The sequence below is a fragment of the Plectropomus leopardus genome, chromosome 17 (assembly GCF_008729295.1).
Source record: "Plectropomus leopardus isolate mb chromosome 17, YSFRI_Pleo_2.0, whole genome shotgun sequence".
NCBI classification, from domain to species: domain Eukaryota; kingdom Metazoa; phylum Chordata; class Actinopteri; order Perciformes; family Serranidae; genus Plectropomus; species Plectropomus leopardus.
Window position 1 is genome coordinate 8,499,863 of NC_056479.1, and position 26,981 is coordinate 8,526,843.

A 26,981-nucleotide genomic window follows, 5' to 3' on the forward strand; every position below is an offset into this window, starting at 1 on the left:
CATGCTTCAACAGCAAACACTCTTCACAATGATCTATACTCCATGATTTTACTTTGTCCTCATAAAAACAACTTTATTAATAATAACAATAATAAAAAAAAAGAAGTCTAGCAGAAAAAGTTAAATCTCAATTAAAAAGAAAAAAATAACACTATTTCATATTTGAATGATAAAATTCAAAAACAAAAAATGAACAGAAAAATCCAAAAGTATAACGTAATCTATAATATAACTGTTTCCACTGGTTTCCTGTAAGTAGCATGGGGGATTAGCATGCTGACGGTTTGACCATTTACATGAAAAGCTAATGCTCACATTGTCTGCCCCTAATTAACTTCAGCCGCTCAGTCCCGTTAAAAAAAAAAACTCTTCATGATTTGTTCCTTAATTATGTTGGACATTTGTAGCAATAAAGCAACCGAGCGGATGCATGTGTCCAAACTGCCAAATGGCTGCTGAGATTCAACTAAAGATCCTGTTCCTGATTCAACGATGCTCAATCAGATAAGGTCCATGAGAATTTCATCCTCCATGACACTGGAGACCTGGGGCATCCCAGGCTGCGGTACAGTGCCTCTCTGACCTCCGGACATCAGCATTGGGCCTGCACACAAGAAATAGTTTAAGGAGAGCTTCTCTTTACATTTTCAGAATTGACAATTTCTATAAAGAATATTTCATAGTATTGTGTGCTTTTTGCTGTTATCCTTGATTCAAACATACAGTAAGTACAATGGATTCTGGAGTCATGTTTTGCCACTACATCTGAATACATTATTTGTATCACTACACACTGTTTGCCAAGTCATACCAGACTTCATCAAGCGTGTTTCTTCCTCCCATGCTGCCATCTGTTTCCATTCATTTTATTCGGAAGGTCAACTCAGAGGCATTCGAGATTTGATTGACGTGGGTAAACATCAAGGTACTTTACTGGTGTGTACAGTGATTTGAAATGTTTACGATGTGCATAAATGTACTGCTTCGAAACTGCGGGACTTCTAAGTCAACAGTGGGACTAGATGTATTCGTGTACGATTTTATCCAAAAGTCAAACCTGAACAACAAATGAGGCGCAAATAGGGATAATGTCGACGTGGTTGTTTCTTTATTTGGAAAAAATACTTATCCTCCATTCAGGCATATTGCTTAAAAGGTGACCCTATTATGCTCATTTCAGGTTCATACTTAACATACTAGTTCTATATCATCGTCAGTACACAGGACCATAATTCACAGCAAGTCTGGCCATCAAGAGGAAATTATTCTTTTAGCAATGCAGATCTTTAAAGTTGGAGCTTTAAATCAATAAATAATTTCACTGGAAGTTCTGCAAAAATCTTTTAATTGAAATGGCAAAACTTAAGTAAGTTTGACAGGATAAATTTGGGCAGCATTTAACTGGGATGGAATATCTGACTCAAGCAAGTTGATTTTTGTTCGATACAGATGACCGCATGTGAAACTGAAGCAAACACATTGTTTAAAAAAATGTATGCTTTCTGTAGAAATGCAAGGTTTGCGTGAAGAAAGGATCTAAAATTTTACTCTGGAAGCTTGATGCTACAGTTGTGTTTAAGCAAAACTGACTTATCTCCTATAAATTAGCCAATATTTAGCATCATGAGTTTTTGACACTCTTTTGAAACTCTTTTGGATATCAACCTTATAATCCTTCAGAGAGTACATTTTCAGACAGATATTCTAAAATTTCATGACTACTTGAGTCACATGTTTCTGAACTCTCTCCACCTCTGCGGGGGGTGCTTGCTGACCTGCCAAGGGCTGCCTCCACTGGCCCTGCATCTGAGCCCCCCCTCCTGGTGCCGGATGGACCAACTGCTGCCCCAAACCCTGGTGAGACATCATGCCTGGCATGTGAGACACCCCACCCTGCTGCAAGGGTACAGAGACAGAAGAGGCACGTTAACCTGTGCAAGTTACTGTATGTACTGTATTTACTACAGGGCGATTCACTCAGCTGTTTGTAGCACTCTTACTGGCTGCTGTTGGCTGAGGAGAAGACTGCGAAGCTGCGGGTTGGCTCCTGGATTTGACAGGCGGAGTATGGGTCCCTGGGGCTGGGCTTGTCCACTCTGTGCGACCTGGTTGGGTGGAGCGCCGCTGACCGGCGGCTGCTGGTTGGCTGGCCCGGCTGCTCTCATTGTCATCTGACAGAAAGTTGAGGATGTCACACACCACATTCATGTCGTTCAACAAAACGCATTTGGAACTTGTAATTAAATAAAACAAAAACAAAACTTCCACATACATGGATTAAAAATTCAGTTTCAGTTTTTCAGTATCTATTTCAATAACTATTTCTATAACATAGGGTAAAAACTTCCAGCAAATGGTTGCGTCCTTTCTATGCCTTATTAAAACGTGTTACCACCGGGCAACTTGCATATATTCTTTGTTGGTTTTATATGGATTGCAGGAGTGGTTACCACCTTCAGGCTGCTATTAGTGAGGCTATTATCTGCAATGTTTTCTATGACATTTATGCAGCCAGAGGTTGTATGTAAGCACATTTACTTGAGTACTCTACTTAAGTACAAATAAAAGGTACTTTTACATTGCTTGAGTATCTTAAATGTCATGCCACTGTTTACTTCTACCCCACCACACATCAGAGGGAAATATTGTACCTTTTTACTACACCACAATGGTATAATAACTTTAGTTATTAGTTACTTTACAAATTAAGATTTTACACACAAACCATATGAAAATATACAACTGCAGCTGAAATAATTAGTTGTTGGTTTATATTAACTCGCAACCCTTTTGAATTGACTTGACTAATTTTAAGGTTTTAAAGAGGTTTTTTTAAGTTGAGGTATTAGTACTTTTGCTTAAGTAATTCCTCAAACACTGAATGCATCATTGGGTGATGAACAGGAAAGATAACTGATACAGAGTGATGTAAACCATTGTGTTTGGAACAGATCTATCAGTACAGTTAGTTTTGTGCATGTCACCTCATGCACAATGCAAAGAGCTCCTATTCAATAAAATATAAAAACTTCCTGTATACATGCATGTTATCAATGATATATGTTTTTTTCCCCCAGTGGCATGCTACAGTACGAGAGAAACATTCAACAGAAGCTGGTAAAGTCAACACATGCTGAAAGGAAATTAGCTGTGCACCAGCCTGATGCTGAGCAGTGGCATGAGAGTTATAGTGTGTTTGTGCTTTTGTACGTGTGTAACACGAGATTCCTAACAACATGAAATAAAACAGGATGTCCAAAAAGACTGGAACTGCCTTTGATATAATTCAAAAATAAACAAAAAAAAGGCGGCTCACTTCTTCACTTCTTACCGATGGTTATTTCTGACAATAAACGTGGGCAACATAAACACAAGGACATATAAAAGACATTGTGCTGGAAAATGAGCACTTATGAGCAAATATATAGTTCAATAAAATGTGAGAAAAGATAAAACTGAATGATTGTGTGGTACTTTAAAGCCCCTAAAATTTCAATTGTGGACACCCTGACCACATGATGCTTGTATGTTAAGAGGCCACTGCAGGTCTCACCATGTTGTTCTGCCTCTGCTGCTCCTCCATCATAGAGACCTGACTAACAGGAGGCATGCCCACCACCACAGACTGGACACAGGACAGATCAGAGAGAAGGAGAAGGAGGGAGGGGGGAGAGTGGTGGAAAAAAAGGAGGAAAGGGTTACCAGCAAGGCATGCAGAAAACAGCGGGCCCCGGGGCAGTAAAGGTGTCAAAAACAGGCAGTGTGAAAAGGGAAACTGGTGTGAGACCACAGGCAGACATGCCGGCACAGAACGGCTTCATTTACCTGCTGCTGGACGTTGCCGTGGGAGACGGGAATTGGGCCAGGGGGCCTGTTGAGGAAGTTCTGGTTGGGGGCGACCTGACTGGGCTGCATCGGACCGGCACCGCCCAACTGCTGCTTTGAAAAACAGAGAAAAAGTGAAGCAGCAAAAAATCTATTTTTTCCCACAGTGTCATGCTTTTATCACCTTTATTTATCAACTACGTATGCATGCTCCTCACTCTCACCTCTGCTTCACCTCAATACTCATTAACACCTTACAGTTGCCCAGAACAAAATAATACACTGATTTTTCCTTGTTAGGTTTAAGGACTGAAGGTGACTGTGGCTTTCCATTTTGCTCAAGAGCTCCACAGCAGTCAAAGTAGAGGAGATCATCAAGGTCGCTGTGATCTGTTGTGTTCACATTCATTAACAAGAAAGGTCCATGTGTCTAATTTGTGTCTATGTTGTATAGCCACGTTAATAATTTGCATTTGCTTGAAAACGAGATTTTGATCTCAATGACTATTGAAATAGTTAAATACATAAATACTCACAAGCCCATAAGTGCATTAAAAGCTTTACCACTTGCTGTAATTGCTCTTTCTCATACTGTCCCCAAAGAGATCCCCTCTTAAAGCAATTTTAATTTGAGTGATGGGGGGGACAAAATCCTCAGTCCTCATTTAAGGCAAAAGTATTCTGAAGTTCAACTAAAGCTAAATTTGAGGCTTCAGCTGTCTGATTTACACAAATCTTCCAAGGTTTAAGTCTTTTTTGTACCAAATTTACATTTAATTTTTCACCAAACAAGGACTGTGGGTTTTGTCCCATCCCTTTCAATGTATAGTCTTGTAAATACTGTTTTAAAAAAATACTTCACCCCAAAAATGACTGTTTAAGTATTAACTACTCAACCCAAGCTACCTTTAAGTCATAAAAAAAATATTGTTTTTGTAAATGGATGTTTTGATATAGTTTTGCTGTTAAATGAGGACCTGGTTTACTTCATCAAGAATGTTCACTTTTTTTGGATTCTTTGTTCACCGTGGAAGCATGCAAGAAAAACAAAGTTTTCTTCATGATTCAACATAACACGCAGTAATTAATATACAAATGGAGATTTTGCAGGCAAAGTGTGTTTGAACATGTAAAAAAAAAATCATGCCCATTACAAAAAAAAGCTGAACCAACAGCCCTCTGACCAACCCTGTCGTCTGCATGAATAGTCTGATATTTGGATATTTTTGTATTGCCATAATCAATCCATAATCTGCTTTTTCAGTCGACATATTTTCCGCATGTAATGGATGTTTACTGTGTTAACAACCTTGAGAGTGTTGGGCTGAAACCCAATATTCACTTTGTTTATGAGTGTACAGATGGGAAGCAAAAACAAACATGGATAGGATGATACACCAGTGGAGATTTTAATTCAAGCACCACCTGCTGAGGTGTTTGCTGTTTTGGATTTCACGGTTAAAAACAAACCGAATGCTTGATGACTAAAGGGAGTAAAGCAAAGTCTGGAGTGGGAAAAGTCATATGCAATATCCATCCAGAGTTAAACGCCAAGTGAAAAGAAAGGGAGCAACCTGTTGCTGCTGTTTCACCTGCCAATGGATTCTGCAAACGCACCTGCAAGGCAGGTTCTGATTATTCAGAGATATATCCTCACACCTAGAACGCTAAAGATACACTGAGCCCAGCTCACATTCTACTTGCACTATCCTGTACTTAAAGTGGAAACAGAAAACTCCCCTCAGACCTTAACTTTCCAGGTGGTATTATTCTTGGCACCACTGTTGCAAGGACAACCTTTTCGTTTTCCTCAGATCCTGGCAACCAGTTTCCTCAGTTAATTCTGTAATTTAACCGCCCGCCATTTCCTTTACTGGAGGTAGCAACTACAAAGAAACTGAATTGATACTCTCTGGTAATTGGAAATAATACCTGCCAGAGAAAACAAAAGCGCATCTTTTTCCTGTTTTGGTTGCATTATAATAATGTATATAAAAGCACTAGTGAAATCAGGATATTTAGACTGCAACAATCCCAAAAAATCAAGGAAAAACCTGGAGGGCTCCCTGTAATAGGGAACCAATCCAAACCCAGGTGGTGTCATTTATCAATAGCTGATACATTGTGCAATTAATATTTACTTAATTACATTTTACATAATTATAAGTTTAAGCAAAAAACTTTTCTATTTCTATTTTATAATCCCAAGATGAGGGTGATAACTGCTTGCAAAGGCAACATTTGAAAGTGGCAGCAGTGCTCCTGAGGTAGCTGTGCTCTGCAGGTGCTGTGATGGTTTGTGTGTTTCTACACTGAGGGAGAGACGAGGAGGATGAGGGGCGTTTCATCCATCCTCTAGCACAAATTATTAACTACAGACTCAAGAAAAAAAATGCAATGGAAAAACACCCTCACCCATCCATCTTGCTGAATCTGAACAAATCACCCTGGGATTGCACTAATGCATGCTGTGTTTTCTGACCAACAATAACAGTGCAACACACAGCTTTAGGTCTTTTGAGGGAACTAACAAAACGGCTGCCTCTTTCTCTCTTCTCCTGCCTGTGATTTATCTCCTGTCTTTAACCCAGTAACCTGTAAAATCCTAGATCGCGATTTAGGGCCTGCATCACTTTTTGGGGAGAAATATTCAATTTTGACTCACTGTAAACAGAACAAACTGCAATCTGGCTCCTGAAGAATGCCACTCCAGGGCTTTCCACACAGAAATCTTAACTACTGGTCCAAATTGAAATTTTAATTACGTTAAGATTGCTGTGGCGCTTCCCTATTAGCAATGCAGCACTGAATATGTGATGATACACAAGAGCCAGGAAAAAAAAATCTTCATTACAGTTTCATGTCTTCTGCCTTCTCTAAATGCCCTGATGCTCACACACACACGGCTTCAAGTTACATATAGGGTTGACGCGTTTTTGCGAAGACATAAAATTAGCAGGGTGAGTAAACAAGCGCTATCACCGCTGATGAGAGCAGACTGCGAGGAGAAATGTAATCTAACTCATGTAAACCCGACAACAGGCTTCATTTTTAAATGGAGACTTGCTGCTTCTCTGTGACTGGATGCTGCATCGCTCTGAAACAATGCAGCATCCCTCTGTGCTGGATGCAATAAGCTGGAGTGGAGCCCTGTGATGGAAAAGACAGCTAATCCAGAGGACACATTTTAAATCACCCTGTCTCCAGGGATGAAGATGAGCAGAGAGGGAAAGTGAAATTTCCATGTCATGTGGACATGGCAGCAGCATTTGTAACCTGTAATGAACTCAGAGACAAGAAGTGGTCTACCTCTGCCAGAGAGGCTGGAAGGAGTGGCCTTTCCTCCACAGTTCTTTATCCTGTCCCGAAAGATTGGTACACACCACTGCAACTCCATCGCTTCTCCTACAGCAAGTCTCATGTAATGTTAACATCTGGGCAGCCTCAAGTAAAACATTTATATCTTCCCCAGTTGTGCTTTGTTTAAAGCTGAATCTACAACTTAACACATTTTCTGTTTTATTGTTGGTATACAGTAATTTGCCATTAACTCACAAGGTAACATAAATGTATTTTTTTAACTGCTAGGATGATATTACGCAGCATGAGTATTGTAAAACAACACAAGTGCAATAGGATTCATCATTGAATCCATGTGTACATTTGTGCCAAATTTGAAAAAAAAAATCCCTAGAACTGTTCTTCGGATATTACTTTCACAAGAATGAGACAGACGAGGCCACAGTGACCTTGACCTGATCGCCAAAAATGAATCAGTTCATCCTTAACTCAGACGTTTGTGCCAAATTTGAAAAACATTCCCTCAAGGCATTCCTGAGATATTGCATTCATTATATGAGACAGACAAGGAACAGTGAGTGACCTTGACCTTTTACTACCAAAATCTAATCAGTTCAAGAGTACAGTTGTGCCAAATTTAGAGAAATTCCCTGGAAGTCTTCTTGAGATGTCACGATAATAGGACGGGAGGATGGACAACCTGAAAACATAATGCTCCCAGCCACAGCTATCGCAGGCACAGAGGCACAAAAAGCCAAACAGCTTTGAAATATTTGGAATGTTAGCCAGATAAAACAAACCATATGAAAATGATACCCTGGGCTCTGGGAAATTATACAGGTCATGTTTCACTATTTTCTGACATTTTGTTGACAAAACAATTCAGTGATTAATCAAGAAAAAAATGGCAAATTAAACAATGATGAAAATAAATAAGTGTTGCAAGTGCTGCAAAATTATTTTTTCTGTTCACCGGCCACATGACAAGTGATTTTTCAATTTTTACCAGCCACTCAATAGATTACCGTGTTTTTTTTGGCTGTGCAGCAAACCTACCAGCCACTTGCATGTAATTACCAGTATCTGGCTGTTGGATGGTGCTAATTTTGTACCCTGGTTGCAGCCCTAATGGAAAGTGCCTCACACTACAGTCAATGTCTCATTTCTGGTGTATCACCACATTTCACCACAAAGTTACAGTAGGTGTAATAATTATAATGATTAAAAAATATTACAAATTTAAGCTTTAAGATTGTTTTAGGTTCATATTTTCAACAGTTTGCAGTCAATTGTACAGGTGCCATAATTAAACGGACACTATATAAACCCCATGAGTAGTGTACTGTATGGACAAGAGCTTAAAAGCCATTAAGCCCTGAATGCATGTTAACGCTGTGTGTTTACTGTAAATAATAACCTAACAATACACAATGTTAGGGAGACACTTTTGTTGAGGATGCAACCATTTCAACATAAACAGTGCATATGTATTGCACCTATATTTCCCTTGCTTAAGCATAGATAATGAGGTGGGAGTGCAACAGTCAGCTAATGCTGCGGCAGGAATTTAGCTAATGCTAGCCCCATTAGCCTCCACTAGAGTGAGAGACGTTAGTGGCTGCTGTGAAGATACTGGGCGCCCTAAATGAAATGTCAATAACAATGCACCTTAATGCTGTAAACAATGCACCTCAATTCCCTGGTGCTCCTCTATAATGCCTGCTCATTATCACCTCCTTTTGGTCTCCCCACTCCACACTGAAACCTTCCTCCCTCTCTTCCCCCTCACCAACCCTGCTCCCTCCTCCTATCACCGCTCACCGCTCTGTGCTGCTGGACCTGCTTGTGGTTGGTGATGACTTGCCGGATGCCGTTGACGAAGCCGCTCTGGTCGTTGGGGATGAGGCCCATGAATATTCTCTTCTTGGATGAGTAGAGGAGCATGAGCACCCGCACTTCACAGGGCGAAGTGGTGTGGGGGAAGTGGACGCAGCCAGCCTGCAAAGAGGGTCAAAGGGTGGATTGAGGCCTCGACATGTGACTCTGTGGTAGTGATGGGATGGGCTCGAGCTTTGAGACATAGCCTACTCCTGAACTCCTTTGCCCAGTCAAACATCGGTTTTATAAACTGAATGTAAATAGTATTAACGTAATTCATACTGTGCTTTCCCTGGGCTGTAAATCAAATTCAGGCAGAGTTCAGCTGGACTGAATACTATAAATGCCTCTGCTATTCTTCAATGGTGTTACCTGATTAAAAATGCAGCTCGGTGATAAAAAACCCTAATATTTTACTACCCTTCTGGAACTGAATCAAAACGAAACAATTAAAGGTTTTTGTCTGAACTGATGGCAAAACATGTTCGAAAGCTGGCTTGATTAAATGTATGGCCTGTAACCCCCTCTAGAGTCTTCACCACAACACTGCAACACAAACTCATGTTCAGCCCAACTACTGGACAGAGGAGGGACCTGCACTCAGTTGCCACTCATGGAAAATGTATTCAGGCATACTGAATGATGGATAAGTTTGGGGACGTGGAGGGAACACACATTTTAATCTCGGGAAATAAAGTGCTTGAAAACTCACAAAGCCATTGGCCATAATGCGGTACAGGCCTTTCAGCGACTCCATGTCCTTGTTGGTGAAGAGAAACTGAACCATTCGAGAGTTTCTGAAGAGGTGACCTAAGGTTGTCTGCAGAAAAGTGCGGGCAAGAGAGGACGTCATTATGCATCATTCATAAACACAACACTTTCACACACTGAAACAAACGCTAAAGAGCAGTCTCACCAGTAGCTGCTGTGGAATCAGCTGCATGATGAGCTTCTGAGGCCACTGGTCTGTGTTTCTGTTAAGAGACACAATGGAAGCGGTAAACTGCGTGCATGAAACAACCTGCTTTTCACTACAGATGAAGCATACAGTGTTTGACTGGCAACTCACAGGTTTTCTCCCTGGTTAACATGTACTTGACATGGAAGAGAACGTGTCAGTTTGGTGGTTGAATCCATAGAAGAGGCTTTAGGCTTCTGCAGGAAAAGGTGAGGGTGAGGAGTGACACAGAAGAAGAGAAGAAGTTAGACAGCAAGTCTGAAGAACAACTGGAGGAGCACACGGCAAACATCTTAAATCCCACATGATACCTGTAAAGTAGAGGTCGATCTATTTTATCTGTTTTATCGGTGCAGATAGGAAGTTTCAGAAAATAACGTTATCAGCAGAAGTCTGATGGCTGCACAGCCTCCATCAGTTATGTGTGGACGTAGATCACTGCTTCGAGCTGAATAGGCGAGGGCTGCGTTAAATGTTCAGTGAATAATACTCCAGAGAAGGCAGAAGAATTGGTCTTCATTTTAAGATGTATTTACATGACCAACTTTGAAAGATGTGTGCGAGAGTATTTAAATTGATACCTGCACTGTCCTGTACCTGTGTATATGGCAATAAACAAATCTATCTGTCTAACTAAATAAAAATCTAAGTTGTCAGAACCACCATACTTTCAATTCAAGGAATACAGAAAATGACACATAAATCCTGATTGTGTTGAGGAAAAAAAAAATTATGATAGCAAGAGAAATATGTTTGCAAAATGTTTTGCTGAGCTCAGTCTGCATTAATAGGTTCCCTCTGGGCTGGTTTTACACTATTTTGCTGATCTACAGGTAGCGGTAAAAGAGTGGACATGTGGCTCAAGAAAACAAAATACTGTAAGTAAAAAAAAAAAAATGCTTTTAACACACTTTTATATAATTCACACCTCCATATTCCTTTCTTTAAAAGAGGACTGGGTGGTTTGTTCTAACTGCCTTATAACAGTCTCTGAGAAAGCCTACGCCAAAGTGGTGCAAAGGAGTCTTCAAATATTCAGACTTTATGGTAGTCCACTCTTCTCTCTCACAAGTAATTAAATGGACATGAGGATTTTCTACTTTTTTCTACATGTTTTTTTTTTAAATATCTGGCAAATACTTATACCTGTAAAGGCCTTATATTGGGGTGCATGAGCTGCTGTTGTGGAACGACTTACTTCACTTGTGGTGACCTAAGGATGCCTCCCGACTGTCTCTGTCTGGAGGCACTCTGGGAATGAACAAGTGCTGGAGACACCAGGGAAGACCTTGGACATGCTGGGGGTATTACAGCCCCCAGCTTGCCTTAAAGCAGTTGGAGAATATTGCTGAGTAAAAGCACATGTGGGCTGCCCTGCTCACCCTTTTGCCACCGTGACCCCAATCAGGACAAGCAATTAAAAGCTGGACGGATGAATGTACTTTTAAAGACGTGCAGATAACCCGTTCCCTAGTAAAATGTCAAGAATTGAAGAGAAAAAGAACTACTCTCTGAGTACATCAATGCTATAATCCCACTGATAAAACCGCCAGTGTGCTTCATCTTCAGGGCATCAATGCAGGATCAATGATCAATCAATCACATATTAGTCAGGCCCACTGTAGTCTCTGTGCTGTCCATTACAGATGTTTTGTGCTGGGCTTTCTCTGCAGACAAATGGGTTATACATTTTCGGGGCTCGCTAACGCAGGAATGACAGCGAGCCAGAGATGTGAACAGCAACAAAACAATCCTTTTCAAAAACACATCTACCTTAAATTAGTGGTGGATTTAAAGAAAAATGTTCTGGAAAGTCCCCCCACATTTTAGACAAGAAAAGCTTTCAGGAATTAACAGATTGAAATTCAGCCAAAGCAGAACACACCATATTGATAACACTGTACTGAGAGCGAGCTCCAGCCAAGTGTGTTAGCATCCTTTGTGAGTTTTTTTTTGTTTTTTTTTTTTTTTATCAACAACCATTTCTTCAAACGAGTTTTAGTGTCTGTGGTGTAATTCTCCTCAACATTACAGATTACTCCAGAGGAGAATCACTTACACAGCTGAAAGCCTAACAAATGAACTGGAGGAGGAAATAACAGATTAAAAGCAATATTTCATGCTCCTAATCTGTCCACTCAGTTTGTTTGCAGCTGTAAATGCTCGCAGAGAAGATTTAGAGTTTCCTGAGCTTCCCACTCTTATTCCTGTCCATTTAACTGACTTAGATAATTTTGACAAACAGAAGAGGGAGGATGAGACTATAGTCGATAGAGGCCATTGATCCGAGTCCGTCCACAAACACAAACACTTGAAGGCCTCATGAGTGTCGCATAAAAGCCATTAACATCCATTTTCCTGGCTCAGCACAGCAACTGCAAACTAAATCGATTTGACCTTGAGCTAGAGCAATGGTAGTAGAACGGTAAAATAATGTGCAATTAATCATACTGTACAACAATCAGTGACAGGTGGTTATTAAGACTTACAACAGTGATAGGTCGTTGACAGTGGTGATGAGAGCAGTATGAGGCCCCCAACTCTAGCTTTCACAGTTTACAGCTGAGATGTCAGACCAGTAAACTTAACTTGAGCAAGAGTTTGGCATTTTGTGAAATACATTTATTTTCTTTCTTGCTAAGAGTTAGATGAGTGGATCAACAGCCCTCATATATCTGTAAGACTAATATAAAGCTGAATGCAGCAGCCGGTAAGCTTAGCCCAGCATATATATTGAACTGCAGGAATTTTACCTAAAAACAGCTTTGTTTTTAGGGCACCAGCCATAAAAAAAATAAATAAAATAAATCACTAGGTATTACCTCTTGCCACTCTAGAACACCGGTCCACGCTACAATCTTATTGGCCACACCAGGCTGCTGTCCGATTGGATTTGCATTGACCTGAGCTCCAGACACACCAGGCTGTCGAGAAAACAGAAGAAGATTACATGCAGTGAAAACCTTTACAATTTAAGACCCTTAGCAGTCAGAAATATAAAAAGGGGAAAAAACAGACTGATAGATGGTTTTTTAATGAAGTCAATAATATAGAGCAAGTTAATTCTGTACATTTGATTAAACTGGAACATCATTAATATTAGATTAGGCAAAGTTTAGACTATTTAATCTATATCAACATAAGATTCATAAGTTGGTTGTACTACGAGGGAGAAAAATTAATGAATGAACTGGAAAACAGAAAAAAAAACACTGACTGTGCCCACAATGATTTTCTAGGGAAAAGGGAACATCTTCTGGTTTTGATCTGATAGTAGTACTAACATTTAAAATTCATTTTGATATTAGACTTCAGACAGTGTGTTAGTCTGCAAACTCAGCTCCAGGCTGCTGGCAGTGCAGCATCACAGACTAAAGTCTTAGTTCTCTTTTTTCTAACTTATGCAAGGCCACTACATTTGAAAATATCAATATGATTTAAACATTGATAGTACGGGTGTAATAGTACACAGAAGTTCAGTGCAAGGTCGGCACAGTGTAAAGAAAAATGCATAAGTTTACATTTCTGTTAATTTATTTTAAACAGTCAGACATGCACGTGTTGCTTGCTGGGCACTGGGAACTTACATATTTTACTTTATTACTTTATTGTAATTTTTTCTATTTTCTATTAATGTTTGTTGGTGATGAGCTAGATTCTGGTTCTGCTATGAGACTGAAAACAAAATAAATGAATAAAAAAGGAAGAGTGTTAAACTTATTTCACCTTGGCTATAGAAAATGTAAAGATGACATCACACCATGTCAGTTTTTTTGGACGTGGCGCCATCTTGTGAGGTATGCCATGGTGGTCAACGTGTGTTAGAATGTTAAGTGTGATTCCCTTCACAGACCCTACAATGGTGGAGCAAAGCTGATACAGTGCCCTCATCTTATACACAGTGTATGTATTCTGCGTGCAACTGTGTGCACTGAACCATGAGCCCCATACCAAGACAGTTTGGCATAAATTCACAAACCTGTACAGCTCTAACTGATAATCTTTACAAGGGGGTGAGAATGCCAAATAAAGTCTCCAGCTGAGGGCGGTGAGTTATTTAAACTCCACAGAAGGCTGGCTATGATTAGCTTTTCGACAAACATAATGAAATGCAATTCAATTCAAGGTTAAAAGCAAACATTTCAGATTAAAGGATTCTGTCACCAACGAGTGACCAGCTATCTAAAAGTAGCTCCTTTTATAAATTGGGGTATCATCGTGTTTGACTCCGTGTTAAAATATAACACACAAATCAATTCCATCATTAGCAGTAGCTTTGTTTATCAGGTCGATAGCAAAAATAAACCCTTTTCATTCCTTTTAGAATTCTGGAGGCTGTTTTGCATGCTTTTATTACCTCACATCTAGACTCCTGCAACTCTCTGTATGTGGTATTCAGTGAGTTCTTCTCAGCTTGCTCTGATCACCATTCTATGCTCCCAGTCAAAATCCAAAAGTGATCAAGCTTTCTCCATTGCTGCTCACAGACTGTGGAACAGTTTGCCCTCACTCTCAGTGTCTTTTCCATCTATTACTGCTTTAAAATCCTAGACACAACTATTTCTCCTCATTATAAATACAACTATAAAAGTGTTTTAATTTCATCTGTAAAGGATATTCATATATGTATTTGTGCTCCAGCTGTTAAATTGTATTCCATATGCTTTATAAATAAATTTGATTGGGTCAATGGTATGACAGTACAGTTGTTCACTCTGTGGTTGGTCAGATGGTTGCAGAAGGACCAGTTTACACTGGCAGATTTTGGTTGATGGGATAAATGATGCAGTTGCCTGCTAGAGCTCAGTAAATAGGTAAATAAGTGAATAGGTATTGAAAATTTAATATGGTGTCACTTGATGGACCTAGAAGTAAATATTAAAAGCAAGACAAGCTGATGAAGTGCATAAAACATAATCTAATTAAAAATTTCCTTTGTAAAAGATGCAACAAAACCTTGTTTAGGATTTTGAACTGTAACTATTGCACTACTTGACGAAAATTAGTGTAATTCTGAAAATGTTAGAATGCAGTTAAGAAATGCCACAGTTCAAGCTCGATTTCCACAACGGGAATATCATGGCTCATTATCTGATGCTTAATCTCATCTAAATTTATAAGAAGCACTAAGGTTCTCGTGTTTTTCATTGTATTTTACAAATCAGAATGTTTTGACTAAACGTTATTGAAAAGCTGCAAACAATCTAAAGTTTACACAGAACAATAGAGAACGAGGCACGGCATTAAAGGGATTAAAATAACAAATGAAAAACTAAAAAGGGGTATTTATTGATTTTATATTGATTATCATTATTTACCATATTGGGCTGTGCTGAAGGCGCTGTGGCTTGATTCACGTTGGGTTGCTGCTGAGCTGGCGCCTGAGGCTGCTGGTTGGGTACAGGCTGTCCTGGGGGAGGGACTGGCTGCTGCTGATTGGGAGCAACTTGTGTCTGTGGTATCATGGGCTGTGTTGCTGTAGTGACCGTTGCAATGCTGGGCTGATTGAGCTTTACCCCGGCGACTGATGGGATGGTTGGCTGACCCGTGAACGGAGGACCTTGATTGACCATTCCTGGGACTGGAGGAGGCAGAAGGAACACAACAAGAGCAGATACCAAAATAAATACAAGGCACAGTATCGACCACTGCCAAAAATACTAAGGAAATGACAGTGGAATTTTGATGGAACTGACATTCATAGACCTTATGTGAAAATTAAATTGTTAAAACCTACTTGACCTTTACAGTTATTTTTGGTAACTTTTTATTTTTTAACTTGACTTTTTATTTTTATTATTTATTTGTGAATTTAAGGACCCCGATATTGTCACTCGTAGTGAGAGAATCAAGTAAAAACCAAACATGTTGAGAATAGAAAAAAAAAGCATTACTGTCTTTACTGTAAAATGCAGGCACAGGCACACATACAGAATGCAGACACAGACACCGCAACTAAAAGCTTGGCTGACATAAATTGTTCACAAAAGGCCCACAGAGTCCACTGGTAACTCACAGCGACTCTTCTGGTTGTTGGCTGCATCCACGGCCATCTGTGCAGCCACCTGAGCGGCAGTCATGGGGGCCGGATTCTGTCAGCAAGCAGATTAAAGGAAGACAATGCTGGGGTGAAACGTTTTAAGGAAGGAACATAAACACTACTGTCTGACACGGAGCCAAAAGCAGGCGGCAGGAATTAGTCTCCAGGCAGCCTTACGCTGTGTGGCTGCTTGCCCATTACCTGATAAGGGTGGGTTGTGTTAATGGGTGGAGGGGGCTGCGAAACTCCACCAAGAGGCTGACTGACAGGCAGCGGCTGAGGAGGGAGGACAGGTTTGAGTGGCCCGGGTCCTCCACCTGAGGAAACTGGAGACAGACAGTGGGATTAGAGTTTCTACACAGTTCTGAGATGTAAACTTGAATGCTGAGAACACATATTTACCAACTAATTCACGCCTACTCGCAGAAAGGTGTAGGAGGAGGAGGAATAGCTTAAACTGTCCATTTACAACTGCAGAAGCTACTGCAACTAAAGCATGACTCCACATGATCAATCACATCATCATATTGTGTGAACTGTGTGACATTTTAAATAACTCCTGCAGCCGGTAGCAAAAAAAACCCCCAAAAAAACCTAATATCTCTCAACTGTATTAGTCAGGATGTAAACAAAGGAAACTGGCCAAAATGAAATCAAAACCAGACTGGAGCTTGGAGGAAAGTCTGCTGCTGGTAGAGGACGGATCTCAGAGAGAAAATGAAGAATAAAAGGGCAATTTAGCACCGCACTGAAAAGCACAGGCAAAAAAGATGCATAGAAGGAGAACAAACAACATTAATGCCAGCTTTACTCTTGTCAGTAGAAGCCCTTAGGAATGCAAAAAAAACTGGTGTAACATCCCATCAAAAGTGTGTCTGGAGATAAAAAGCTTACAAGAATGCAGCTGCAGAAACTATAAACTACACTGTTCTGCATGTTGCTAACATATTGTTAATTATTGTACAGGTATTCCAAAACTCCTTTTCCATGGTGTGTGCTTGTCTTTGGCTCTGTAATGTAAGGAAATTAAGATTCTTGGATATATCCATTTTATCTGAGGCATTTGGACACTAGGATACTAGTTCTACAAACTGAGTAATGTCTGTATGAGTGAGGTGTTTTAGTGCATCAGTTCTGGGTTGTGAAACAGCTATCAACTGCCACCTGTAGGTTTTCATGATAGTAATTATCCCTAATGGTGTTAATGAAGGAATTAACTGCTTTACCTGCAAACCACAAACAAACTGCTTATCACTGATATGAATTAAAGCTGAAGGGCCAATAAAACATTACATCAACCATACAACCTTACAGTCTGGTGCAATTGGATTTCTTTCAAGAGAAATTTGAATGGATTTGAACAGACTTGTCTGAGCGCTGAGGACTCCACACAAATAAGGTGTTAAAACATGTTTCTTACCAGGAAGAGAGATCCCTCTGACCAGCACCATGTGAAAGGGGTCCTGGCTGTAGTCTGGATGGGGTTCAACCGCACCTCCAACTGGAGACGCCCGCTCAAACAAAGACCTCAGCGCAGGTAGTTTCCGCGGCGCCACCACAGAAAAGTGAATTCCTCTCTACGAAATATAAAAATGAAACACATTCAACACTTTTGTTTTTTTTACCTATCGCTGATACTATCCCATTTATAGCATGCTTAAAACAAAAATAATGACATAATCAAGTTTGTCATCGCCAAGTCAGAACTTAACGAAGAGAAAATGCAAGCAATAACTCACATCTCTGATGATTTTGACCAAGTTGTCTGCTGTGCAGCCAGTGTAACTGACACTCTCCACAGCAGGGAGCAGGTACGGAGGAGAGTTACACAGCAGCACACACACCTTGTGGGTTTGACCTCTGGCAGAAAGAGAGGAAGCAAAAAGCTCAGATCTACAACTTGTTGTCAACTCAAAGCAGCATTTTAAAATGAAAACAATCTTCACACACACGAGTGTTTTAGCATCATTTCAGAAATTATCTCTGTCCACACTAACACGCTTGAAAACCCATTTCACATAAACACTAACACTGGGCCTGCACGTGCTGGTGTAAACAAAAGGCATATTGTCTACTCTGTGGTCGGTTGATTACTTACAGTATATAAAATGAAGATGGTGAAAAATAAGACCAGAGATTTCTTTGCTTAAGCTAACAACAAGATGAAATTGTTCCTGAAAGTAAATTAAATATAAGGCAGCCAAGGTGGTGGAAAACAGATTGGGAAATTGCGAGGAAAATACAGCAACATATTAAAACGATACCAGGAGCATCATCCCCCACTGGAGTAAGCCATGGCTATGGGAAAGGAGTACCCACAAAATATGGAGGAAATAACAAAAGGTATGTAGCTATAATGTTGTGAAGCGAATGTGGATGTTGATGTAGTCTTTCCCTTCCCAGACTTAAGAAGAGAAGCCGAAGTCTGTTTATCTATTTCCAGCTGCTGTGTGTGTATTTTTTCATCATTTTTCTTGCTATAGTGGATCAAACAGAAAAACAAAAAAGAAGGTACTGCCTTGATCTCCCATATAGATTTTTTTTACTTTAGAATGACCAAACAGGACACTCTACCAATGTGTCATAGGCTAGGTGTTAAACACTCCCTAAAGAAGTAATATATTGTAGTGATGAAAGGATCACAGTTATCCCTTGATTAGTGGCCAGTGCTTGTACTTTAACAATGTTTAGACTGTTCCACGTAAATAGTGAGCTGTATGAAAAAAAACACTGCCTTACATTTGCTCCCTCATCTTCTTAAAGTCATCAAAGAGCTGCAAGGCCACAGAGAGTCCCTCTGCAATCAGACTACAGCTTTCTGCTCCACCTCCCATGAACCTGTGCAGAGAAACAGGGTCATTTTTAATATTTGTAAAATCACACTGTCTCATTCATCTCTGTTATCATCAAATAAAGCAAGAATGTCAACTTTGTAATAATCAATTAGATCATTTTTCAAGTTACTGGATGCTGTCGATCCACGAGACAAACTCAAAGGCAGAGCTGGTTGGTGCGTGACACTGGACATATGACTCAGGTGCACAGTCCACTGTGTTGAACACCACAAGACCGTACTGTGTCCCCCCATACTAGAAGAACAAAAGAAACACACAAATATATATGATAGCATTACCAAATACTTTTCAGCACACTCATCTGAAATCACCGACAAACAAATGTAAATTAAAACATTTAAAAAATACAGGGAAGCACTCACATCTCCACCAAAATCTGTTTCTGCTGGGGGCCCACCATTGAAATATCTATGGTAAATGAAATAAAAAGAAATAAAACAGATGCATTTAGACATGGCAGTGTGAATCGTAAAAAAAATACTTATCAAATGAAAAGTGTCTTAGTTCTCTTACTCAATAGCTGGAAGTATGTAATTCTTCCTTAAAGATTCAAAGTAAGGTCCAAGATTTGCCGTCCCTTCAATGACAAATACCACATCAGCTACCTGGTTGGTCCCGGGCTTAGTGGACGGCTCCATGAGGGCCGAACCTGAACAAGAAGAAGGGACAGATTTTAGACTGTTAGACAAGTCAAATGAGAGACCTCTATGGTACTGCAGAAAATGATCACTTGGAAATTTCACTGCAGGTACTTTACCTGCATTTCAACCAAAAGAACTGGGATCACATTTATTTCCTAAGTTTAAGTTCTTAACTTCAGTGCAAAATAACATAACAGCAAGAAGAGATGAGCAGCAGTGCTTTACAAGCATCCTACCTGTCCAATATTTATTAGTACTGGTGCATAGAAATCTGTAATTATATTAAAAGGAATTTCTCTCTGTTACATGGAGAAACATACAAATAACGTCGTTCTTCCAAGAGCTGTCTTTCCTTCTAAAAGTAAACGTTATACAAAGCAGCTTAGTGTATATAAAGTTCAATCTTAACAATCCGGTCTCCTCATATACCTGCTTACTGATCGACGTATTAGTATTCTGCTGAACTACACTGAGAAGTGAGGCAGCTTAAGTTACTGTGCACTTGCTAACAATGAAATATTATCCAACTTAGCTCACTGCTAAATACACGCTTCCATAACTTATGCTTTCATTTCGGCGCCCCGGTGAGTTAGAAAACAAAACCAAATGCAGTCTGCTCTTCTTTCAGTGTTAGCTAACGTTAAACGTCAATGAGCGATTTCAACTAAAACTATTCAAACAGCCCTAAATGGACCGCGATCTCGCTAGAAAGTGATGTGGACTGACCTGTTGGTATACGGCTGCTAATCGTATCGTCGGGATCACTTAATTAATGAGAGATATAACGTATAAATGAGACTGAATTAGCTCTCCCTTCACAGCATGCTAGCATAATTTCATTTGTTTTATTTTTGACGGAAGTGACAGACACAGACCCGCCCACAAACTATGACGTAAAGAGCGTATTCTTCTTCGTCGTCTTTAACTTGTGTGCATACAAGACGCTCTGTGGAGGGGTGCTGCCTCCCACAGTTCAAAACCTTGAATCAAGCTAGACCATCGACTGTACAAAAAATAAATAAAATATAGAATTTATAAATTTATACAAATGTTATTTAAATAATATCTATAAGCTAGACCTTTTAAATATTGGTCCGTAGGATCTAAACATCGGAAAACAGTCTTCACGAGCTCATGGGGATATCTCAGTGGGTTTTCCCAGCATGCCTATAGCATGTGTTTTAAAGTGTATTTGGACGTGTTCTGAGTCACCCAGCGTCAATTATCATACCATGTTTTGTCTTAGTGTTCTTTGCATATGTTTCTGTTGAATTATTGTTATTTTGTAAAAGAATACTTCTTATACCATGAGGTAAGTTAGTCTCAAGGTTGAACATTTTCCACCTCAAAACTGTCAGTTATTTATATACAAAACACAGAATTTCTGATTATGACAGTTGATCCACTCTCTTAAACAAAAAAAATTAAACTTTGACATTACTGAAAATTCAGTATTTAAAGAATTATGTCAAGTCAGAAACACTTGTTGCGATTGATGGTCTCAAGAGGATGACGCATTTATCATCGTTTGATAACACGAACTGCCAAGGTAAAATCCAGGTCATGTAAGTAGTTGGTGTGATGTTATACGCTCTTGTGCCATAGGTGAGAATATACGATCTGTCAACTATCAGAGAGAAGAAAATAATAATTTGAAATGAAAAAGGTGTGCAAGTTTCGGATCAAACAGAACTTCCCACTAAAGAGCTCATCTCGCTCTCTCTTTTTTGCCATAAGGAGACCCAAGCTTGTCACAATAATATCATGCTGTAAAAAAAGGTAAGACCAGTTTATTAATGAAACACCATGTGGAGTCCATATGTTTCATTCTATTCTTGGTTGTGTATACCTCTTGTTTGATTTATTCTATGTATTATTCTTTACTTTTTTATTCATCTACTTACCTGCACTTATGTCTGTCTTGTGGTGCTGCAACACCAAAATATCCCCTCTAAGGATTCATTAAGGCTTATTTTAATCTTTAAATACCAAGGCAACAACTTTACATGAGATATTTAAAAAAAGACAGTGCAAAATAAGATCTAAAGGAAATGATAACAAATAACAAGAAATGATGGACCTGGCATACAAATTACCCCACAGTTACAGTGCAGTGCAAATATATTAATGAAAAGCCCAAAGTGAAGGCAGTGGCAAACAAGAACGTTTTAAACATTAACTTTAGAGAAATGAGAGCAGGACCAGGCCTCAGGTTCCAGATGTGTTGTGCATCTTTTTCATGTTACGTTTTGCCCCTGGTGAGTAAGCACACCTGGTGTTCCAGATGACCTGACATCTGGATGGTTCATAACATGACAGCCCATTATAAATGCATTTTGGCCCCAAACCTTTCAATGCTTTAAAAAACTAGCAGTAAAATGAATTCATTCTTTGACAAACAGGAAGCAAGTGCAAATGCTGAGAACTGGATTGATGTGCTCCACCTCCTTGAATTAGCATCCTGTCTGATCGACTTGTCCGATTGACTTCTTAGAGAGACCTGTAACGATGCCATTAGAATTCAGGTCTTTTAAAGATAAAAAAAAAAAATCATCCACATACAGTATTGTTCAGCTATATAGTCCTCACAAATGAACCTCACTTTAATGATTTTTTTAAAGCATCAAATGCAATCATGTAAGGTAAAAAGCTGACATTAGGCTATGACTAAACTACATCATGGTGGCATGACCAATGCAACAAGGCTCTAAAGCTGTGTCTAGCTTGGTGACGTTCTGTAGTCTCATTTAGCCACTTGTTAGCAATCGCCTTTTGCAATGTCAAGTTGGTTAGACAATTTGTTATTTAATTAATATTATATTAATTTAACAGCACTCTAAACAGAGAGCTCAGAATATGACTGGGAATTGTATTCCAGAAATAAACAAGCTCTGGAAGCTGAGAAAGAGGCTAACATAGGCCCTCTCTCTATCAGTCCACAGACACCCTGTTTAGCCGGTGCAACCCTTACTTGTAGTCCGGATTCCCCCTAGGTGTGGTCCAGTAATATATGTACATCCATTCTTGGCATCTGTACCAAATGGACACATCTTTCATGATTTGCTCACCACCAAATTGTAACATGCTCCAGGGAAATTACCTGAAATTTGCTGATCCTTGAATGGTGCATACTTCAGATGTCACCTCAATGTAAGAAACATGTTGAAGGTCAATATTCGGCAAAGGCTGGGGTCTAGCAGGGCCAGCATCATCAATTCTGCTGCTGTCCACATGATGCCAGGGAAATATTTATGATTAAAATTCCCGCTAGACAGAGCAACAGACAAATGGTAACACCACAGTAAAATCAAACATACTTGTTTTTTTATGACACATATCCGAACGTGATCTTGAGCCAGTCAATAGACTAATACTGATGATCATGTTTCTGATAGTTTAATCTGGAAAAGTCAATCACTGATGCTCGTTCTTTGTCGGTCAGAAAAAAGTCTTATGCCTATTCTCAATTTTACTCGTGAAAAAGCCCCCTGCTCTGTCTGAATCAGGACGGCCAGTAGATGGATTTGAGGCAGATGCGATAACAGATGACCTTTCTCATGACTAATGCCACTGCCAGAGCACTTTCAAAGAGTGAGGTTAAGAGGTTTAAGCCAAGATAACATTCAGTGATGACCTTATACCTCCAAGCTTTACTTACACTGAATGTGGGCATCTATTAAGTGCCTCTGTTTAACAGAAAAGTCAGTGCCATAATAATAAAGCCAAATCGAATAAATGTAACCCAGATCTGAACTAGATGCACAAAACTAAAGCTAGAAGCTTAATGTACTTTTGCTTTTGGTAAGATGTTTCAAATAAGGTCTGTGGTTAACATAAGAAACTTTCGCATTTTGTTCTGCAACAAAAAATACATCAGTAAATACCCCACTCGTGAACTTTGAAGCTTTTATATGTCTCTAATGATGTAAAACATTCTGACTGTAGGAAAATAAGTGTGCGTGAATTCAATTATACCAAATAATACCAAATAATATAACTCAAAACACACATTCACTTTAATCTCATAGTCACTCACATTTTAACATAAACAGTCCTGCTAACATTGATTCAGCAGTAGTATACACAAAACTTTCTACCAAATTCTTATAGCATGCTCCAGGAATGAGTCCTAAAACCCAGAAATGAGTTAGCTTTTCAGCACCTCCGCCCTTGTCCCTTGCTTCAGTGGGTTTTATAAACGTATTTTTGGTAAGATGTCTGGTCTGTGGTTAACACGAGCTTAAGAGACTTTCATGTTCTGTGCTATGACATAAAAATGTGTGAATTTTGAAGCTTTTATTTGTCTTTAAAAATACATTTGCCAACAGGTGGCTAAATGAGACTGCAGAATGTCATCACACCGAACAGGGCTTTACAGCCTGGCAGCCGTAGGGACCTTAAGTCGTGACCATGGTGTAGTTCTTATGTACAGTCAGTGGGTACTCCTTGATCTGACATTTTCAGCTGAAATCAGTTGCAAGCTACTCTTACCAAGAGGCCATCCGTGTATGCAGGCATGACAGCAGCGGTCTCTGATAAATATAGTGAGTAGCTAGTAAGATGAAACGACCAGTTGATTATTTTGTTTTCTCGAGATGACAAAATAATTAACTTGTGATCTTGAGATTATGGCATCAAAAAAAAATGCAAGTACGGCCTTTCTGGGCTTCTGTAATTTGATAAAAGAAAAAGTAGGCTACACTAAGACTCCAGAGAGATGCAAAGACATCACATGTGTTTCAGACTAAACTGTCCCTCAGCAAAGGCAATAGTCTGGTGTATTCTCCTTTAATGCCTTAAGTGCTGTTGAACCAGATCTCCAGAAGATGTCAGCAAATATCTACAGTAAGTACAGTAGATGTTTGGTCTTTATCAGAGTCAAGGTTACAGATGGTAACTTAAATAGCCTTGAAGTGATGTATCTATGGTTGGCCTATGAATTTATGTAGTGAAGTTACATAAAGAAAAAGCTCCAGAGACTCATGTCCATGATGTAATGCAGAAATCATATATTCTAACCATTATCTAAATGAATATAAAATGTTGGCGATTTGATACTTTAGAAACTGAACCTGGTTGTCAGGTTTGGCTGGTTGGCATATCTTCTCTCTAGCTTTTTTATTTAATCTTTCCTTCTCAACACATGCTCGTCCCCTCCAAAACCTCAGAGCTGAAACAAGAAATAGAGCGTAATCACTACAGCAGCAATCAGCATGCTAACCTGCTGTCAGATTACCACAATGCACCAGCAGCTAACCTATAGTTGTAACACATTGGTGCGCTGTTCCTGTGGGTCCAACAATAGCATCTAGTCCCCTGTGGCAGTGCCAGCCAGTCAGCTCAGCACAGTGTTCAGCAAAGGGCTTCAGAGCTCATCAAACTCAAAACCTCCCACAGAAACAATGCTCCGTATCAATTTAACCCAAATTCTATGGAGGGCAACAAGCTGTGGGCTCAAGCAGCTTTTCCATTTGGGCGTCAGTAAGCAGGGCTGCTTCTGGCGACCTAAGAAAAGTTCATCTGAGGGAAGGTTTACGCCCAAGGCGATCTCATGGATGCAACAGTTAAATTCCACACAGAGCTTTTTTATTCTGACTGAGTTACATGGCCGAATTAGACAGACAGAATGGTTCATGAATGCTTGTGAGTTTATGCATGTGTGTGAATGTGCATGCGTAGGCACCCTTTTACTTTGCAACTGATGCTTTCTGCCACTCTGAGGGATATACTGTGTGCCTCGCTGCTTTGAACTTCAACACACACAGTGCCAGCAGTTGCCAAGAAATTATAAAAAGCCTGCTCTCCAGGAGTGCCTTTTGGAAAAACCAGTCAATGTTTTCTTTTTTTGTCTCCCCCCGTTTGTTTTTTTGTTTGGTCAGAGAATGACATAATAAAATATGAATGAGAAATATGGTCGGTGCCTCGGCGCTCCATGTCTGCAAGGTCCAGGTGGTGTGGTAAAGACAATTCGTCTCCTGACCGTGGTACCCAGCTGGGATGCTGAGGGCCAGATGGTCTGCTCACAACAGGTAATCACAGCCAGCATGCTGATACACTGACATCCACACAAATGGGTTACCAGGACTACCCAGAGCATTTGGGATACTTTGATAGTACCCCCACTGTCAGTCCCTGGGGCTTTTTCTATGGAGTCTGGCACAGGTGCTGTGCCATAGATGTAGTGAGTAATGAAATGCAGGCTCAAATATGGATTTTTACTCTTCATTTCTCAAAGGAACTGTGCCTCTAAACGACTTCTGTTAAGTTGTGATGTCACAACCATACTATATAGACCGAATCACAATGTTTATTGACTTCTGGGAAGAAAATTCTTGCCTCATGTACATAAAATCAAATGGCAAAAAGCAAATGCTGCCTCAGTTTGTTAGATTTTAGCCACTTAAAGAGGCCCATGGAAAAATATATATATCAGTTTAAGTGCACACTATATTTAGAATATATGTACTGCTTTACTTTTTCTGACCGGGAATTGGAGCCTTTATATCAAAGCAACCAACATCCTTTGACAAAAACACTAATTTATCCGAGTAGAACACTGAGTTGCTGGTGTACTGCGGCATTGATTGGTCAGTGTTCAAAAATAGCTTACGTTTTGCTGCTGCCCCTGTCCACAGCAGTACATTACTTAGATTCCGTGTATTTTGTTCATCAAAGATGATAGTAAAGCAACAAAGTACTTAAATTAAGCACAGCTGAACCCTCAGATAGGTTGGACCACAGTGTTTAACTACATATTATTACACGTTACAGATATGGCTGAAAAGGACACCAAAAATCAACAAGTTTGCCAATTTAAATATCTTTGCAATTGTAATAAACTTGCAGTAGTCTAACTGAAAGTGATTGCTGTTTGCATGACATCACAGTGATTTTTTCTATAATGATATAAAGTGCCGCTACAGTGCCATTACAGTCATTTCCCTGGAGGCTTGAGTGCAGATTTGGAAGATCCATAAACACTGACCAATTAGAGGATACTGAGCTTTTTAAGGAAGAGAGGGGTTTAAAGACACAGTTGCTAAAAAAAAAAGAGTGTTTTGGGTGAGTGCAGGTGTATTCAGGTAGACAGTATTCAGAAAAATGAAGTGTTTTTAAACATAAAAGCATGTAAACATATTATAGTAGACAGCCAAAATACAAATATGAACCTGTAAATGAGCATTACTTGGGACCTTTAAAAGGCAAGATTATTATTTTTTAAAGAATTTACACATTCCTTTTTAGCATTCCCCATTTGAGGCCATGATAGCAGAGATATAATGTCAAACCATGTTTTACAAAAGTTTTTGTTTGTTCGGTGAGTATCATTACATTCTTCAGTGAAAGCAATTTATAGAGAAGGTCAGGTCCTGGGGCCCAGCTCCTGTACTAAAACACCATTCCCCTGCAGAGGCAAGCTACTTTAATACACCTACGTGGTTGAGGTTTCCACTTGCATGCATTCATTGAATTCATTATTTTGA

At 39.6% G+C, this 26,981-nt stretch overlaps 1 protein-coding gene across 2 annotated transcripts; it reads right to left on the reverse strand.

Moving 5' to 3' along the window:
* Positions 1–158: 158 nt before the first annotated feature.
* med25 (mediator complex subunit 25) lies at positions 159–20,342 on the reverse strand. Of its 2 annotated transcripts, XM_042505003.1 has the most exons (20): positions 20,224–20,342; positions 19,370–19,505; positions 19,219–19,264; positions 18,966–19,090; positions 18,741–18,839; positions 17,741–17,861; positions 17,422–17,578; positions 16,203–16,327; positions 15,978–16,053; positions 15,280–15,542; positions 12,784–12,885; positions 10,073–10,158; positions 9,920–9,977; positions 9,716–9,823; positions 8,947–9,123; positions 3,826–3,936; positions 3,554–3,625; positions 2,001–2,171; positions 1,776–1,896; positions 159–604 (listed from the first exon to the last, which is right to left on the reverse strand). In XM_042505003.1, the coding sequence occupies exons 2-20, from the start codon at positions 19,492–19,494 to the stop codon at positions 501–503; spliced, it is 2,247 nt and encodes a 748-aa protein (XP_042360937.1). In that variant the 5' UTR covers positions 19,495–19,505; positions 20,224–20,342; the 3' UTR covers positions 159–500. The 2 variants fall into 2 exon arrangements, with proteins under 2 accessions (XP_042360937.1, XP_042360938.1); XM_042505004.1 differs by lacking the exon at positions 3,554–3,625.
* Positions 20,343–26,981: the final 6,639 nt, after the last annotated feature.

Coding starts and splice junctions, on each gene's coding strand:
- med25 (XM_042505003.1), bottom strand. CDS start 19,494: ATGGAGCCGTCCACTAAGCCCGGGACCAACCAGGTAGCTGATGTGGTA. Junction 18,840..18,965: donor TCGTGGATCGACAGCATCCA/GTAACTTGAAAA, acceptor TTCTCTGCACAG/GTTCATGGGAGGTGGAGCAG. Junction 9,824..9,919: donor TGATTCCACAGCAGCTACTG/GTGAGACTGCTC, acceptor ACTTTTCTGCAG/ACAACCTTAGGTCACCTCTT.